At 42.0% G+C, this 16,625-nt stretch overlaps 1 protein-coding gene across 6 annotated transcripts in view; it reads right to left on the bottom strand.

Annotated features, from left to right (window-relative positions):
• Positions 1–16,625, bottom strand: part of LOC139726520 (uncharacterized) — a 99,015-nt gene that overhangs the window by 66,708 nt on the left and 15,682 nt on the right. For all 6 annotated transcript variants that reach the window (XM_071637478.1, XM_071637481.1, XM_071637476.1 and 3 more), the window contains exons 7-23: positions 16,379–16,556; positions 15,483–15,729; positions 14,486–14,532; positions 12,690–13,003; positions 11,913–12,057; positions 10,752–10,919; positions 10,451–10,618; positions 9,692–9,935; positions 8,734–9,027; positions 7,219–7,265; positions 6,707–6,907; positions 5,679–5,863; positions 4,732–4,839; positions 3,723–4,008; positions 3,033–3,452; positions 1,842–2,080; positions 458–659 (exon numbers count right to left, since the gene is read on the bottom strand). In XM_071637478.1, the coding sequence (XP_071493579.1) occupies positions 458–659; positions 1,842–2,080; positions 3,033–3,452; positions 3,723–4,008; positions 4,732–4,839; positions 5,679–5,863; positions 6,707–6,907; positions 7,219–7,265; positions 8,734–9,027; positions 9,692–9,935; positions 10,451–10,618; positions 10,752–10,919; positions 11,913–12,057; positions 12,690–13,003; positions 14,486–14,532; positions 15,483–15,729; positions 16,379–16,556 (3,493 nt within the window). The remainder of the gene's footprint in view (positions 1–457; positions 660–1,841; positions 2,081–3,032; positions 3,453–3,722; positions 4,009–4,731; positions 4,840–5,678; positions 5,864–6,706; positions 6,908–7,218; positions 7,266–8,733; positions 9,028–9,691; positions 9,936–10,450; positions 10,619–10,751; positions 10,920–11,912; positions 12,058–12,689; positions 13,004–14,485; positions 14,533–15,482; positions 15,730–16,378; positions 16,557–16,625) is intronic.

The following is a 16,625-nucleotide window of genomic DNA, read 5'->3' as shown; positions in this document are numbered from 1 at the left end:
AAAGCTTTTGACAATTCAAATCGCACCCAAAATCATTTCATTGTCTTGGACAGATCAAATGAAGGAAATTACAATTTGATCTCGTCTCACTTACATTATGACCAATAATTCTGACTTCCTAATGATGAAAAGCAAATGATAAAAATAATCATGCAGATTTTTAAATTTTGATATCTAGTGGTTCTATTTCTTCTTCGTACAATATCAATGAAATTCTGACTTTTTAGTCTGTTTGATATGGATTATTGTGTATTTGATTTCGTTTGATTTCTGCCTTCCTAACACGAATCCAATTGAAGAAAGCTATTGAACTATATTGGAATCTAATAGAGAAAATAATTGGAATCAGGTTAATGTTTGACTTTAAAATGTACATCATTGTTTTTCTTGATATGAATAATAAGAGTTATGTACCCTTTTCTTGGCATAATACACTGTAGAATTCCCTCAAACTTACCACACAGTCCATCTGTGCTATTGAAGAACTGAGCCTCGGGGACTTCGACGCTGAAGTATCCATTGGAATAGGGGATGAAACGGACTTCGAGACCGATTTCGAACCCTTGAAATATAAAGTCGATACCGGCCTGGAAAACTATGAACTCCGAATGGTTGAATGGGGGTACATACAAGATGTTGTCCACGACCAGTAGATATTCCTGTTAGAGGTATACAAAAATATGGTTTGAAAAAAAAAGAGAATAAAAAGATTCAATTGTAATTTGATAAAGATTTCGCGTATTAGTTTGTTATCAATTAGCACTTATTCTCTTTCTTTTCTCTCTGCTTTTCTTTTTCTTTCTTTTTTTAACTTCTTCTGCCCTTTGTATCTTGCAATTTCAGTTTTCATACAGTTTCGTCATTAGTACTTTGTGTCCTATCTCTATTGCAAAACGAATTTACATTCCTACTTTTTTCTTGGAACCCGTGGTCACAAGCTTTGCTTCTTCGGTTCCTTCATATTTCACATGTCATTGAGAATTGTCTTTTATGTACATAATATACCAACACACGTTCTTGTCATTACCAACTTTAACCCTAACTAGGCCGGGCTATTTAGGTAGATGATAGAGCTCGGCCGTCGACCGCGCGATCGCGATGAAAATTGGCACACACATTGCCTATGATGTAATCTAAAGTACCATGAAGTTCATTTTTTCAAAAATTATCATTTACACTAAATTATGCTAATTTATGCATAATGATGCATGAAATCAGACAATTTGGTATAAATCACTAAATAAAGTTCAAAACAGGCACATCTTTTGTGTAAATATTCTTTTTAGGGTCCTTAGCAAATGTAAGAGAAAAAAATTGCATTTTATTGTTTTTTGAATTTCTTTGTTTTTTCGACTTTATGTTTTTCATTGTTTTTTCGATGGAATTTGTCCGCGACATTGTTCCAAAAAAAAAAAAATATGTTATTAATTGATTTTAATCAATAAAACCCCAAAATAATAATGCTTTTATGAAATTTGCCTGTAAACACAGTTTGCATTGAAATTGTACACGAATTCACGTTTTGGTCTGACATGCATGTGCATATTTATGCGCAACTTTGGAACCGCGCGCCCGGGCATCGCAAATTTGGTGTTAAAAGATGCGGGAGACTCGAAAGAAAAAAGTCATGAAACGTCGCGACGATAGCTTCTCGCGATAGCGATACATCGCGCGAGTTAGGGTTAAATTATATTTTGTATCTTGCTGATTGCTTGTGTGTACTTTGTTTTTTGTTTAGTACATGCACACAATGTGAAGTGAAATTTAAAAATAAACGTGCTGGAACTGTTCACTGTGCCTCGAGTGTAAGACCAGCACAGTTTCAGTAATTCAGTACTTACGCCCTTCGGACTGAAATCGGAGAGGAGAATGATATTGAAGCCCTTGTAATCGATCTCTATGTCCTTTGGACACGTGGTGCCAGGGAATCGTTCACACTCCATTGTGTGAATGAGAACGATGTACCTCGACGGCGTGTGCCGGATGTCTCGGCTGAGGATGTAGGTGCAGTTGCCCTGGTGGTCGAAGTCGTTACCGTTGAAATCTTTGTAGTGCGGATCGCCATAACCGCTGCAATAACCTTCGTGCGTGATAATACGTGATTAAAAAAAAAGAAATAGGCCTAGATAAAACCCGGATAACATATCATAGTGATTCCTTTTTTTAGAGGTCGATAATTGGTTCGTAATTTGTGGCGCATAAGCACTACTCTACATACATTGTCGGAGCACTTGTTTACCTAAGAGCTGCTCTTGAAAGAATGGTACATCTTGCCTGAGGGACGTAAGCGAGATTCGAATGGTATCCCCTTATATCAGTGTACCAATTCTTGTATAGCAGATCACACTATATACAGCTACAGGTTCAAATGATTCAAAAGTAAACAACCACCTTCTCTTTCAGTCACCTTTCCTTGCTAGCTCATCTTATCACTTTTCATTCATAGCTTATGTAGCTTGTAAAAGAGAACTTTTGAATGAATGGATCACTTCACCTGCAAAAATTCTACTTTTGGAGAGAAAAAAAAAGAAGTGCAAAAGAAGTCAAAAACAAGTTCGTCTTGCGTATCGACGTTCCAGCCAGCCGAATATCTAAGACTATATCATTATGCACTACTTCGGAAGGCTTTAATGGTCACACCGTAATACGCATGATACGTACGTCTATGAATTATTTGGGGAAAAGAGCGTGACCCTACAGTTACAGTATTGGGCGCTTCCACTGCCATTTCTACAAGATGATTAAGAATGCGGTCATGAAATGATCACCCCGGTAGGTTTAACGGAATGAACTGTCCCCAGAAAAAAAAAATGGCGTGGTACTCAAGATTAGTAATTAACCCTTTACATACGGAATTTCGTGGGTCCTGTGCAAAGGATCGGATTGCTTGTTCTGAATGTCGCAGTGAACAGGTTAAGTCATGACTAAGTCATGGTTAAGTCATGGTCATGGTTAAGTCATGGTTAAGTCATGGTTAAGTCATGACAGGTTAAGTCATGACAGGTTAAGTCATGTTACGAGGGTGGACTCACAGGCGTTAAACGGTGGCGTGTAGGGCGGCGGTGTGAGGAAGCCGGGAGTGGTTGCGGCAACGGACGATGGAGATTCGGACGTCGTGGGACCTGCGGTTGTTGACCTCTCTGTCGTGGTCGGCAGGTGCGTAATGGGTCTTGTGGTAGATTCTTCGGTAGGAGTTGTAAAGTCTGCATGAGGTGTCGTGGTGGTTTCCCAAGGCGGTGGGGTTGTGATATAGGGCGTGGTCGCCGGCGGGGTGGTTACTGCGCACTCCTCCACGCACTCCCCATCCTGGTAGAACTGATCGGGCGGGCAGTTGCAACCTTCCACGCAGGTGTCCGGGCATTCTCCGTTTTCGTCCCAGCGGCCCTCGTGTCCGCACACGTTGCACACAGGGATGCAAGGGTCGTACTCTCGGCATCCGTCGCACTGGATGGCTGTAGAATAATAATCACATCACGTGATAACAGAGTTTGAAAACTTAAGTGCGGCGCTAGTAAAAGTATGAATTCTTTGACATTACCTTGATGTTATAAAAGGTAAAGTTCGCAGAATAAATGGGCTGTTTATTGGCTATTGTATCATAATTCTTAACTAATGAGATGGGACTTGAATACGAAAACAATCAATGGCCACCAGCCTATGCAATTCAATAATCAACTAGTCAAAAAGATATAAAAGCAAAACGGCGCAGAGCTGTAACTTACGGCAAAGATCGTTAGAGCGCCATCGGATGGGAACGCCGTTAGCGTTACACTCTTGGGCGTACGCGGAGATGGCCGTGCACAAACACTCGCAGTCACCGCCGTAGTCGCAGCCACACGTGTCGAAGACGCATCGCGTGTAGTACGGACGGTAGTTGACTTCGCTGTGGCAGTCCTCGAAAAGTTCCGACTTGATGACGCTGCACTGTCGCATGGCCCAGGCACGACGGAACGGGTTTTGGATGCACGGATGGAGGATGTGCGACGGGCGAGGGCAGTATTCATGGACCTGCAGGAGAAAAAAAAATAGGTATATCTCGCTTCTTTAGCACTGTGAATCCGTTGAGTAAACGCGCGTAAATATGTTTATTTGTTTGGTTTTTTTTTTCATTTTTCCCATCTGATAAAATGGTTTGACAGCCCATATGCAGCTGTACTAGCTGGCCCTCCATGGGGTTCCAGTTTGATGTGAAGCGGGACTACTCTACCAAGTTACGGTCAGTGCTCTTTCCGATGAATAAATGAAGAGGAATCTTTAAGGTACATGGAGTTATGACTTTCTCACATACGGGATCTCCGTTTTATGTCTTATCCGATCAAGGGGCAGTGTTTGTTTGTTTATTTGCTTGCTTGTTTGTTTGTCTCTTACTATACAAGACGGGGCGGTAATGATTACATACAACGCTGTAATCACAGTACGCAGGAATTACAATCTGACAATAGACGATAATACAAATCGTGTCATACATTTCAACTGGAATAGATGCATCAGCTGACGGCATCAGATTATTATGTTCACAAATAACCAAAGAAAACTAAATATGAATGTATATGCACAGAAATGAACATAGTATATGTGAGCCAAATCAAACGCATGTATTTGCAAGCGAATGAATGACGCAGATACGGGGCATCATATTCTGGTGTATTTTCACCAAAGTAATGTAATCTTTTCTGAAACAGTCAGACAAGGATTACTAGTATTTGCCTCATTTTGTCAGCGTTTACTAACCTTCCAGCCGTCACCAAAGTCGATGGACGAAGTCTCGGGCAGACCCCCGGCAGGCGACAGGAAGTCATCACTGACCAGGTCGTTGAAGTTTCCGCAGAGACCGCCAACCTGGGAAACGCATTTGAATGAATGAAAATTAAAAAAAAAAAAAAACCCGCACATACGTACCATTTTGTCTTTAAACACGACATGTATCTTTCCTTCAAGTCGTGGTTGAGGTGGTGCAAGAATGTGGGTTAGTTATAATGCAAGATATCCCTTTATTCCTTATGACGTGTCGCATAGATAACCTGGCCATAGGTTTTGTGTGTAAAATTTGTACACATGTGACTCATTGGCGCAGGATGAGTTAAAGTCTTTCAACTGTTAATACCGAAGGAGTTTGCAGAGCATGCGCATTACTCAGTTTAATGTTACAATTTTAAAAAATGCAAACTAACCAAAAAGGTTGCGCTTTAAGATTACTTTCGATGATACAAGCCAATGCTGGTTCAAACTTATTTACTACGTCTGAATTTGTGTCACTCAAATTGGAAGGCGAAGTATTATTTTACTAGTATCTATTGAATGAGGCAATCTATATTGTACGTGCGCAGTCTGCGTAAAAGCATACAAAATAACGAACATTTTTTTTTTACTCCTACAATTCATTCAACTTCATTAATGTTCATTCATGATTTGCTGTTATTGTTTGAATCATTTGTTTATTAATTTATGTATTTTTCTGTCTCTTTGTGTATTTATAATTTATGTATTCATATTGATATATATTTATTTGGAATACAGCTTGTAGGTATATTCTCATTCACACGAAAGACTCACACACACACACACACACACACACAACACACACACACAAACACGTTCTATATGTTGTTTTTTTCCTTTGAAAAAAAAATCGTCAGTTTGATTAAAAATTACATTACTTCCGGTGACCTTTCACCCACCTTCCCTTTGTACATGGGATCGAGTTTGACCTGGATCCAAGTGCCCTGATCCCAAATCAGCGTGATGCCGATTTTGGTGTGAACGTAGACGTACGAGCCAACCAGACTGATCTGGAACGAACCGGCCGACTGCGGAACGGGCTTGCCTCGGACCAGCTGCATCTTCTCCTGATTAGCGCCAGTTCCTGAAGAGGATGGAGAACAGATGCATTCAGAGTCGATTATTTCCACCAAAAAAAAAATGGTCAACTAAGTCACAATAATTATGCTTTCGTATCCAAATGATGGTTCTCAACAGTAACCAAGCTTGCTGTTCAAGCGATAATCATTCACAGTTAAGATTTCGGCTACACAAGCGATGACCTTTGAAATAAATCAGAACACGAAACAATCACTGTTACGGAAGTCAGAATTCAGTCTACAGGTACAGAATTTGCTGTTGTTTTAATGTTTGAGTTTTCAAAGGCGACGATAATTGTAAAAGGACGGTGCTAATGTCTAATTCGTTTCCGCGTAAAGAATCAAGGAAATTTGGTACGAGGAAGAGTTTGTTAAAAAGATAATCTTATCACTATTACAGCAAATATTTCAATGCAGTCCTTCCCTTTGAAAATGATAAAAGAAAGAGACAAACTACAAGAGATAGAATATATTAGGGCCCTCTTCCAGTACTTATATAGCTCAATCACAGATTCAGCCGTTCATTTGTACAGTGTACTTATCTTGGAAGCTTACGATTAAGAAATCTTGACGCGCAACTGACAGCGCCAATAGACCTCAACTTTTATTGTTCGCGAATGTGCGTCAAAGGGTACATGTATTAAAATGATCTCACTAAATGAAAGGCTGTATCAATCGGATACGCAGGGTTTAGCCCCCCCCCCCCCCACACACACACACACACAAATGAAACCGTAAGACACAATTAGGACCAATCTAGAAACAAAGCTGTCTTTCCAATTTTTTTTCTCTCTTTTTTTTCTTTCTACATCAAGTGATTGTCCAACAGATTTTGAAACCGCCCTCACCGATCGTAAATGTGATAGACTTTGTGCAAGTGACGCCGCTGGTTCCACACGGGATGTTGCCGATAACGACGTGGAAGAAAGCGATTCCAGAAGCCTGGCTGACGCTGTCGGTCACCAGCACGTAGTCGCAGTCGCCCTGGAAGTCGAAGAGCTTACCATCGAAGGTCTTGTAGTGAGGGTCGCCCCAGGCAGTGCACACGCCTAAATGATTCAAATTGGTTTCGATATATCTGATCTCAATTAAGAGTGCTTCACAGACCATAATAAGTCAATGTCGCTTTGTTACCTTTATACACTATTCACACATGCATGCACATACGCGCGCACACACACACACATACATAGATTGCAGTCATTGATAATGCTCACACAGAAACGAATTGTTTGAGCCGGAGAAGTTACTATAGTAAACCATGGAAATTATATATTTCCCCACATGCATTCTACATAGTACATGTAACACTCAGCAAAGGCAGAATGGAGACTGAACATGCAATTACGGAATGTCTTACCGTGACAATTGCGTTCGTGGCAACTCCATTTGCTGTTTTCGCACGTACTGTTGGTTGGGAAGAATACAAAAGTAAGAAGAAGGTTTGGTGTTTTGTTTTAGTTATATAGATAGAGCAATGTTGTATTCGCAGGGAATTTCGTTTATAGGCAACATTTTTCACCAATACCATGACGAAAATCATAGGTATTTCAGTACAACAAATCACCTCCAACTGAGACACAACTGCGTCGTTCGTTTTGCATACCATAATAATCGTCTCCTTGCAATGATGGCTACCAAATGAACTTTATGCATAATCTGTATTGAGGAGAATTACACGTTGCAGCTATGCCATAGCTTACAAAACACAATAAAGTAGGCAAATCATCACACAGAAAGAAATGAGATAGGGCCATACAGCAACCTACACGTACTGGTGTAGCTAAAGCGCTGTGACGATATTTTTGACCCCAAAAAAGGTAATGGCTCCGAGTGCCCCTAAGGATCTAAGTGCTGTCTGATTGATTGGGAACGTTTATGGATGCCATGGATTGTGAATATCACTTTTTACAGAGTGCATTAGGATGAATAGAGCAATATCTGAGATGGCAATAATGTTTCCCTGAGCAACTTACAGCCAACACAAAGAATGACATGGAAACATACAAAAGATCGGCGCCTGATTGTATGTGCAATAAGCCAGTTCTTAGTTCCACTTTTCGTAAGAGCAAAAAAAAAGTCAATCAGTGGCAATTTATACGTCTGTGGATTTTAAATATTGAGATAAGTATCTGTAATACAACAAAAAGTGTATGCCAGCACTTCCACTTGACAGACAAGAAGCTTGGATATTTGCAGAGACCCCAACTCTCCCGGTTTCGACGGGAGATCTCCCGCCGAAAGCCCATTTTTGCAAAATCTCCCGTTCTCCCGCTTGAGATTTAATTTCTCCCGCCTTGGCTCTGTGTCTCCCGCTTGAAATGATTTCTCACTTAGTTTCACCGTAATGTTGAAAAATAAGCCTGAGAAAACACAAGAGAGCATCTAGAACCCTAGAGCTTCCAGGGCCCTTAAGCAGTTAAGCGGGCCCTGGACCCCAGCCGCAAGGAACTTCCCGCTTCGCACTCGTGATGTGCACTTTGCGCACATCAAGTTGGAGTCTCCCGTTTGCGGGAGAATCTCCAGATCAGAAGGTGCTTGGGGTTGGAGTCTCTGTATTTGCAATATTGGTGGGGCATTCTTTTTTAATGCCTTCAACCCAAATTCTATAGTCGCCTGGTCTATTCTTTGTTTGAACATGAATTTCACTAGTTGTTAAGTCCGGGAAAGTTATGCATAGTGTCGCGAGCGAAGCGTCTAACCAACGGAGAATGTAGAGAGATCATTTGCCCAGGTGTGCACATCATGTGCAGGACGTTCGATAATGAAATACTCCTTTTCGGTCCGCATCACATGTAGGTCTACATTGTATAAGACACTTCCTGTGAATTCTGACCTTTGGCATCACAGTCTCAATTTCATGCAAATTACTTACCACGAGTGACATTCGTCAGTTTGAATAACTGCTCCTTCGTCATAACTGTGTCCGCCGTGGTGGCACGGGCAGCTAGTGGGCAGCACGCAGCTGGTTCCGTTCCACACCGTGGACTCGGAACAGACGCAGCCACCGTAGCAGGTGGCGGGCGAGCACCCCTCGAACTCGTGCATGTTGGCGCAGGTTTTCCGGCACTGGTCTCCACTGGCACAGGTACTATACTCTTCGTTCACTTTGCATTCGTTTGCTGGGCAATCTAGTCCGTCACACGTCCATGTCCCCGATTCACAAACACTGCAATCGTCAAATGAGAAAGCGAGAGTTAAAAACAGAGAAACCAACGCTCACGTGACCTGATATTTCGCTTTGTCATCGTCGCCAGTATCCCACGGATTTGGCAAGATAAGCTCTTCTTACTAGAAGATGGTCCCCTGCATTGCAATGTCATACTCCCAATTTGATCTGTTCCTTACCTTAAAATTTATATTCAGTTTGACATCGTTGTATATTTTCTCTCCCTGTACGTTTTCTTCATACAATCATGTCCCATAATGTGAGTTGATGCATTGGAACGATTCCCATTTTTATGGCATTTATCTACAAATTTACATGGTATTATAAAACGGAATGCAGAAATGAACTGAACTGAACTGAAAACGAAATAATATGTTGTTTTAGAGGATTACTAAAAGAACATTCAATACCATTCGAAGGGTCCTATGGGAGAAAAAAAAGTCTGTGTTTGTTGCTAATGTCATACCCTTTCCTAAAAGTATATAATTGAAAATCACTCCCAAACTTATGTCACAGAGCAAAACGAAGCAAGACCAGCAAAACCAAAGCATTTCGGTCTCTCCATTTGTCTTTCTATCTCGCTTCGTCAGCCTCTTTTTTTTTTCTCTCTCTCTCCCTCTATCTGTCTTGTCTTTCTTTAAAATAAGAATAAATCAGGGTGTACCAAGTTCCGCATCCTTTGGCGACTGAATCTCCAGGGGCGTAACTCACGCCGGTATCGCGATCCACGCAGCCGCAGTTTTCTGGTGGCACGCACGCGCCGCTGGCAGACATGACGGAACCGTCTGGGCATGCGCAGCCTTCCACGCAGGTTTCGTCACAGGTGGCTGTGGAGGAGAGCGCGTTGCACGTCGTCTCGCACATCGTGTGGCAAGCGCTGTAGACCAAGCCACCTTCGCAGTCGATTCCTGTGGGGCGATACAGAGCAGGTATCGATCAAAGGTTGGTAATAGTATGAAGCTTCCATCCGTATGATTGCTACAACTCAGAAAATTTACCATAGTTGGAAATCATACAACGACACTTCATTCGAACGAATCAAACTCAACCCCCCCCCCAAAAAAAAAAAAACAACAACAACAACACAGGTGTTATTGACGTTACTTTTAGATGTTACGTCAAGCGTAAAAACATAACCTCCATAAAGACAAACGACATAGTTGATTTTACATGTTATCTTCCCAACATATGTCTTTGTTTTTCATTAATGTTGTTGGTATTACTTGTACTAACGCCAGGTCCATAAACACGATAAATATGTGCCTCAAAGTCTCGTATCTTACGACGTAACTCCAGCAAAGGGGTTAGGGCCTACCGTTCTCAGTGTTCAGTGTTGCGTAGGCATTATACGTAGCCGTGCACAAGCATAATCTTACGTAGAGGCATTACAGAAATAATGAAGCATTCCATAGTGCGCACATACCACATCCGGATATCTTTGAGCGCCAGTCGATGACGACTCCTTTCTGTGCGCATTGTGAGGCATACATGGCGAAGATTTCACACTTGCACGAGGTGCCCGTTTCGCAGTTGCACACGTCACTTCGGCAAGATTCGTAGTAGGCTTCGGGGTCGACGTACTGACGGCAAGCTGGAGAGAGAAAGAGACAGGTGGACAGTGTAAATTTTCTTTGGAGTCTGCACTGTTATGATAATTGTATGTGTGTGTGTGTGTGTGTGTGTGTGTGTGATATGTCCGATAACGTGTAGTGGTCGAGCGTTACCTGCAAATGCGGGGTCGTCGTAGAGTTTGAAGCAATCCTCTTCGGCTGTCAGCGACTTTTGAGAGTAGAGGTCGCAAGGGTCGGTTGTCTGGTCGTCCGTGCTGTCTTGGCACGACGTGCCGAGCTTCCACTTGTTAGCAAACGACGACGGGTTGGATTCGATGTCACCTGGAAGAATACCATAAACAGCCCATTTTAGTTGGTGTTTCAAGAGAATCATTCAAGATAATGATAATAGATAATAATGTCTTATTCATCCAGGGTAGTCTCTTCAGTCTTGACACTGCTCTACCAGAGGGCCCTGCTATTATTATTACCCTAGCGTTGCCAGGTACCCATTTATACACCTGGGTCGAGAGGGACATTGTGGGTAAAAACATCTTGACCAAGGACGTAAACGCTGAGCGGGACTCGAACTCGGGTCCTCCGATCAGGAGTCGGGATTCGGGAGTAGTATCCACTATGCCACAGCGCCCCAAGATCGAGTTGAGGAAAAACTCCACCAGTTCAGGATAATGGGGAAAATTTGCTTCTAAGGTTGTTGATATATTTTATGATAAACATGATTAAGGGGCAAAAACTCGATCAGAAGTCGTGGTTCTCACATTCAGGCTATTAATGTCGTATACACAGCGTGATATAAAAGGACTAAGTTCACTTTATCATACATAGGAAAAGCTAGCCAAATTGATGTCTTTGAGCCTATCATACATGAAGTTAAGCGTTATCAATCCAGCCGTTTTGTCTTGTATAGTCAGAGGCAAAACTTCCTTATGCCATCTCATACCCCACCACTTGCTAAATACTCAGTATGTACTGGTAAATACAACCGTGCGTGAGCTAACAAGGGTAGGGTAGTATAGAGTGGTACAACAAAATAAGAGGGACGTAAGGAAGTCTTCCCAAGATTATTATTACTGCCTACAGGCCAATGCTATTTACATTGCTTCGTGATCACTCAATGTACAGTCAACGCAATGCAAGATCACAGTACCGATTAATGCAATATTTGGTTGAACTGAACTCTAATGGACTCGACAAACACGTTGACAACAACTGTGACAACAGAAGAAAAAATAGCAATGCTGCCGTGATCAACAGTGGCATTATCACCAACACAAATATATAAAAAGAAAGGGTTGTGTTTGGGTAGATACTTACCGGCCTCCGTGTAAAAGTCGTCTCGCTGGTTGTTGTTGTAGGTACCGCACAGACCACAGGTCGAGTTGATGTGTCTCTCATCCGCCATAACGATAACGTGGTTGTTGCCGTCGAACAGTATGGTTAGTCCATTGGACATGACGGCCTTTCGTATAAGAATTAAACAGATCGACCCATGATATCATCGAGTCCGTTTTGCATGCTTGGGATAAAAACCTTTCGTTGTTGAAAGGGAAATCATGTACACACTACCTTTTCTTTCCGCATTACGTTATCTTCTGCGATCTCATTACATACATTACATTACTTCGGAATTAAACTCATTAGATGGCGACGTGTACCAATATATGCGTGTTCACTCCTGTCCTCAAAGTTGAGTAATAATACGTCATCACATCACAAATTACTACATTAAAGGAGTCTTAGACGCATGTTTAACACATCCTGTGGTAAGATGACAATTTAACTTCATAGGTAATTCGAGTGCGATAGGTGATCAGAATTGTACTTTCTTTTAAGGCTGGGAAATTATGCCTCCCTCAAAACGTATTGCCAGTGATCGACGTGTGCTTATACACACACAAGTGTAGGGTCTGTTTTGGCCTATGTCATTGACGCTGTTGTTTGCATTATATTTGTTGCAGTTGTTACTGTTGTTGCTGCTGCTGCTGTTGTTGTTGTTATTGTCTGAAATAAGATTTACTCTGTCGTGTGATCTTACAGGTTAGACAGAGACGCCTTTCACACGCACACCTAATGAGGCGCGTTTATACTTACGGCTGTCTGATGTTGCGTCGGCTGGTTGACGAAGATGTTGCCGACGGTCACGGGGAATTCCGTCACCTCCTGTCCGTTGGCCAGCACCTGGTGTCCTCGCCTGAGGCGAACTACGTTAGCGCCCTCATGGAGCACGACAGCTTTGACGCACGAAGCTCCCTCCATGCCACACTCGGCGTTTTCGATGTACACCACGGACGAGTCGAGGGGGTTCCAGCAGTCCTTCACGAGGGTGTAACTGCAGGTGCCAGCGAAGTCGTAGTCGTAGCTATCGAAGGTGTGATAATGGCCCAGACCGCCCACCTGACACATGCCTGCATTTTTTGACCAAATTAATGCACGAAGTTAAACCACTGCCTCTGGACTTACTGATATAATTCCGAGAGCCGGTTTACGTCTGATCCTGGATGCTTCACCAGCTCGTATGATTTATTGGTAGAAAAAAAAAAACGACGTCGTTGCCAATCGCCGCAGATGCACTTCATTGTTCGGAGTCAATCGTCAAGAAATGGAATTCTTCAGATTATAGAGCGCTACACCTGGAAGAGGTTGTGTCGCAGTCCCCCACCCATAAGGGTGGGATTCTCCTATTTGACATAGACGCTTATACAAAGACCCCTGTCAAGTTCAAGTTCAAGTTCATTCGGGTTTTTTCCACAATATATGAACATAAATCTCACTTTCTTGAGTGACAGAAACAATGCTTGTAATTTGTACAGAGAAAACAACAATACTAGCAAAAAAAAAAAAAAAACCCAGTAGCGATACATTGCAATAGTTGCCGAGGTAACGAAACCATCGATACTCTTTGCCTAAAACCCCACCCTTAATGTGAGGGACTGCGACACAACATCTACCGGGTGCGAAGCTCTGTATTCAGGAGAATTCCTCGACGGAGATCACCTCGAAGACTGACTCTAAACAACAACGTCGACAGTACGTCTGTGCATATTTCGTTTTGGTTGTTGTTTTTTTTTAGTCATCAAAATCATAACAGCTGATGAAGAGTCAAGGATCGGACGTGAAACCGTTCTCGAAATTGAAACAGTAAGTCTATTTGAATTGATTTAATTTTGCGCCTTAATTGAACGTTACCAGGATGAATCAAAACTTACATCAATGGATTTTGGAACGAAATAAAAATATGTATGCGTGGTTATATCTCATTCATTGCATTCTCAAGTAATGGCTCGACAAAACAAACAAAATTCGTCGGTTGAGAATGATAAGGGCGTTAAGTGACCACAAAACCCATAGTGTTCGAGAAGACTTGAAGCCCTTCTCATTCTCAGCAGACGAATTATAGTTGACAACAATGATTTAGGATATTCAGTAACCAAAAGGCAATCGTTATTTCCGCTGGGCATTTAACGGCATTCAACGAATTCGACTAGCTGAAGAATGAATAATTTATTATGTTTCTTTTAATAAAAGTCTTACGTCCGACTGTCCTTTTCCTTTGAGGGTAAACTGCGATTTGATACGAGCATGATTTGTGCATGTTAACAATGCTGATTTGGCATAATACTTTAGTCGTAATATTATGATAAAAGATCTCTTATGCAGATAAGACCTCCTTACTCATGCATTCACTGATGTGCTCAGGTTATACATATAATCCTGCAATATGATTACAATATCAATGACATGGAAATTTAACCCACATTTATCAGTAATGTGGGTACTGCTAACACAATTATCACACACCCCACCATTGTAATCTCATCGTTTCAAGTAAATAATTTCTTGCTGTGATTATGACCAATGAAATATCGTAACAGAAAATATTTTCTCACCTCCGCAGTCATTATTCGAACACTGCCATTTCCCATCTATGCAGTTACTGTGAGAAAAGAAGGAGATCACATAATTGAAAATGTTAAAACATAAAATATCTGAATCATTGAGTTGAAAAGTCTCGTTTATGCTAAGATGAAAAGATAATCCGTAAAAAAAAAGCTTCAGCCGCATTTTCTAACTGTTCACTGTACCGACATTTACATGTATGTTTTTCTCTTGTGCAACAACACATCACGTTTATGCATTTATTTTTGTCTGATATTAACACCATTAACATCGATAACAATCATCAGGTTGGTCCATTTGCACCGGTATTAACATCGTCATTATCGTTACCAAGTTACGTTTTCTTCTGCTGCCATCTACGGTAAGGATGACAAGGTACATAATCATACGCAATCCTGAACGCACAAATAAAAGGAGTACGTTAGAAGTGTAAGGGACCGGAAATCTAATGACCGAACATCACACAAATTTAAAGGGTCTGAACACCTCCACCACTCCCACTCCCACGCCCCACCCCATCCATCCCCCCCCCACACACACACACACACACACACACACACACATCTACTTTGACACGAACACTATATGGGCGGTACCCTGGGAGAATCATAGCTTTTGTTGTCGATTTTTTAAATTAAATTAATCGTTTTGTATGTCAACTGTCCCATTTCATTTAAGGGCCAAATGCAGGGATAGAGGGAGATGCATTCCAGGCTCGCCTGCCCCACTAACAAAGCATTCAGACCAGTTCAAACCTGTCAGTAGCGACCACCCAGGGAGAAGAAAAGTGGCCGTTGTATGCAAGTGGTTGCTATTAGACAGGCTTTTTAACATACTTTTTCTCTCGGAGGGAATTATTTTTTAGTGACCGTACACGGTAGGAGACCGCTATAGACAGATGACCGCTAAGACAGGTTTGACTGTATACTTCTTTTGTCACCTGGTCCACTGATATGTATAGCAATGCTCTTTATTAGCAAGACTCACCATTCGTTACATCCGTCAGAGATTGTCTGTCCCGGTTCGTACTCGTTCCCTTGCCACGCACAGAAGCACTGGTTGGCACTGACACATTCCCCGGAGGTGGACCGGTAGGTACCGGCCGGACAGTGACAGCCCTCGATACAACCCACCGTGTCGTCTGTTTCGCAGTCAGCTATGGCGGTACTGCAGCCCTTCTGGGTGCACGCCGAGCCACACTGATCGTAAACCTTATCGGCAGGACAGGTGAACGCTGCGAACAGAATGCAAACAAAATCACATCGTTATGGAGTTGTTCGAGCAACGCAGTTGACCAAATGATTCAAACCACACGTCAAGATCCACGTACAATATCATACAGTATACCAGCTGTTCCCCTATATAGATCCTTTAGGTATCATGTCTCCTTTATCATAACTCCTCTGTTACTTTATGCACATCACAATCATTCAAGTAGGCTTTATAATAGTACCCATTATTAATACGATATGCAATGGTAAAGACAGAGGAGACCTCTATTTCGCGGTTCAGATAAAGCATAAACACCAAAGAATAGACATTGAAAATGATATGTAATGTTTGTAACATTTGAGTTACTTGATTATCGTTTCTTGCTCTGTTATTATTTTTGTTGCATGAAAAAGGAAATGTAAAAAGTGAGCCCACGGTTATATAGCATATCGGCCCTGATTAATTTTGACGAAACTGCGCCCGGCCCTGATGACCTGATTGCGTCCTTTTAATTACAGAATTTCATCGTAAAGTATTAGTCACACGACTAGAAATGAGTTTATGTCGATATAACTTTAATGCGACGTCCTCGTGTGAACAAGCCAACTGCATGTAGATGTAATGTTATGTTCTTAATTAAGACAATATAATACGAATATTGCTGAACTTACGGCAAAAGTCGATAGACCTCCACGACACCTGGTACCCCCTGCGGGCACACTCCTGTGTGTACGCGGTGAAAGCAGCGCACTTGCAGTCGTTGCCCATCGAGCCGTCTGACTGTTCTACCATCTCGCACGCGCACACGTCCTGCTCGCACGCCGTAATGTACGGCTGTGGATCCACAACCTGTAAAACAGCGTATGAGCAATTTCTTGAAAATCTCTAATCTCTAATCTCTCATTTCTACTTATAGAC

This window comes from Diadema antillarum, unplaced genomic scaffold, assembly GCF_040938485.1.
Source record: "Diadema antillarum isolate AM-2024a unplaced genomic scaffold, OU_Dant_1.0 seq00000086_RagTag, whole genome shotgun sequence".
Lineage (NCBI taxonomy): Eukaryota > Metazoa > Echinodermata > Echinoidea > Diadematoida > Diadematidae > Diadema > Diadema antillarum.
Note: the sequence above shows the minus strand (reverse complement) of the source record. Positions and strands in the feature narration are given on the sequence as shown.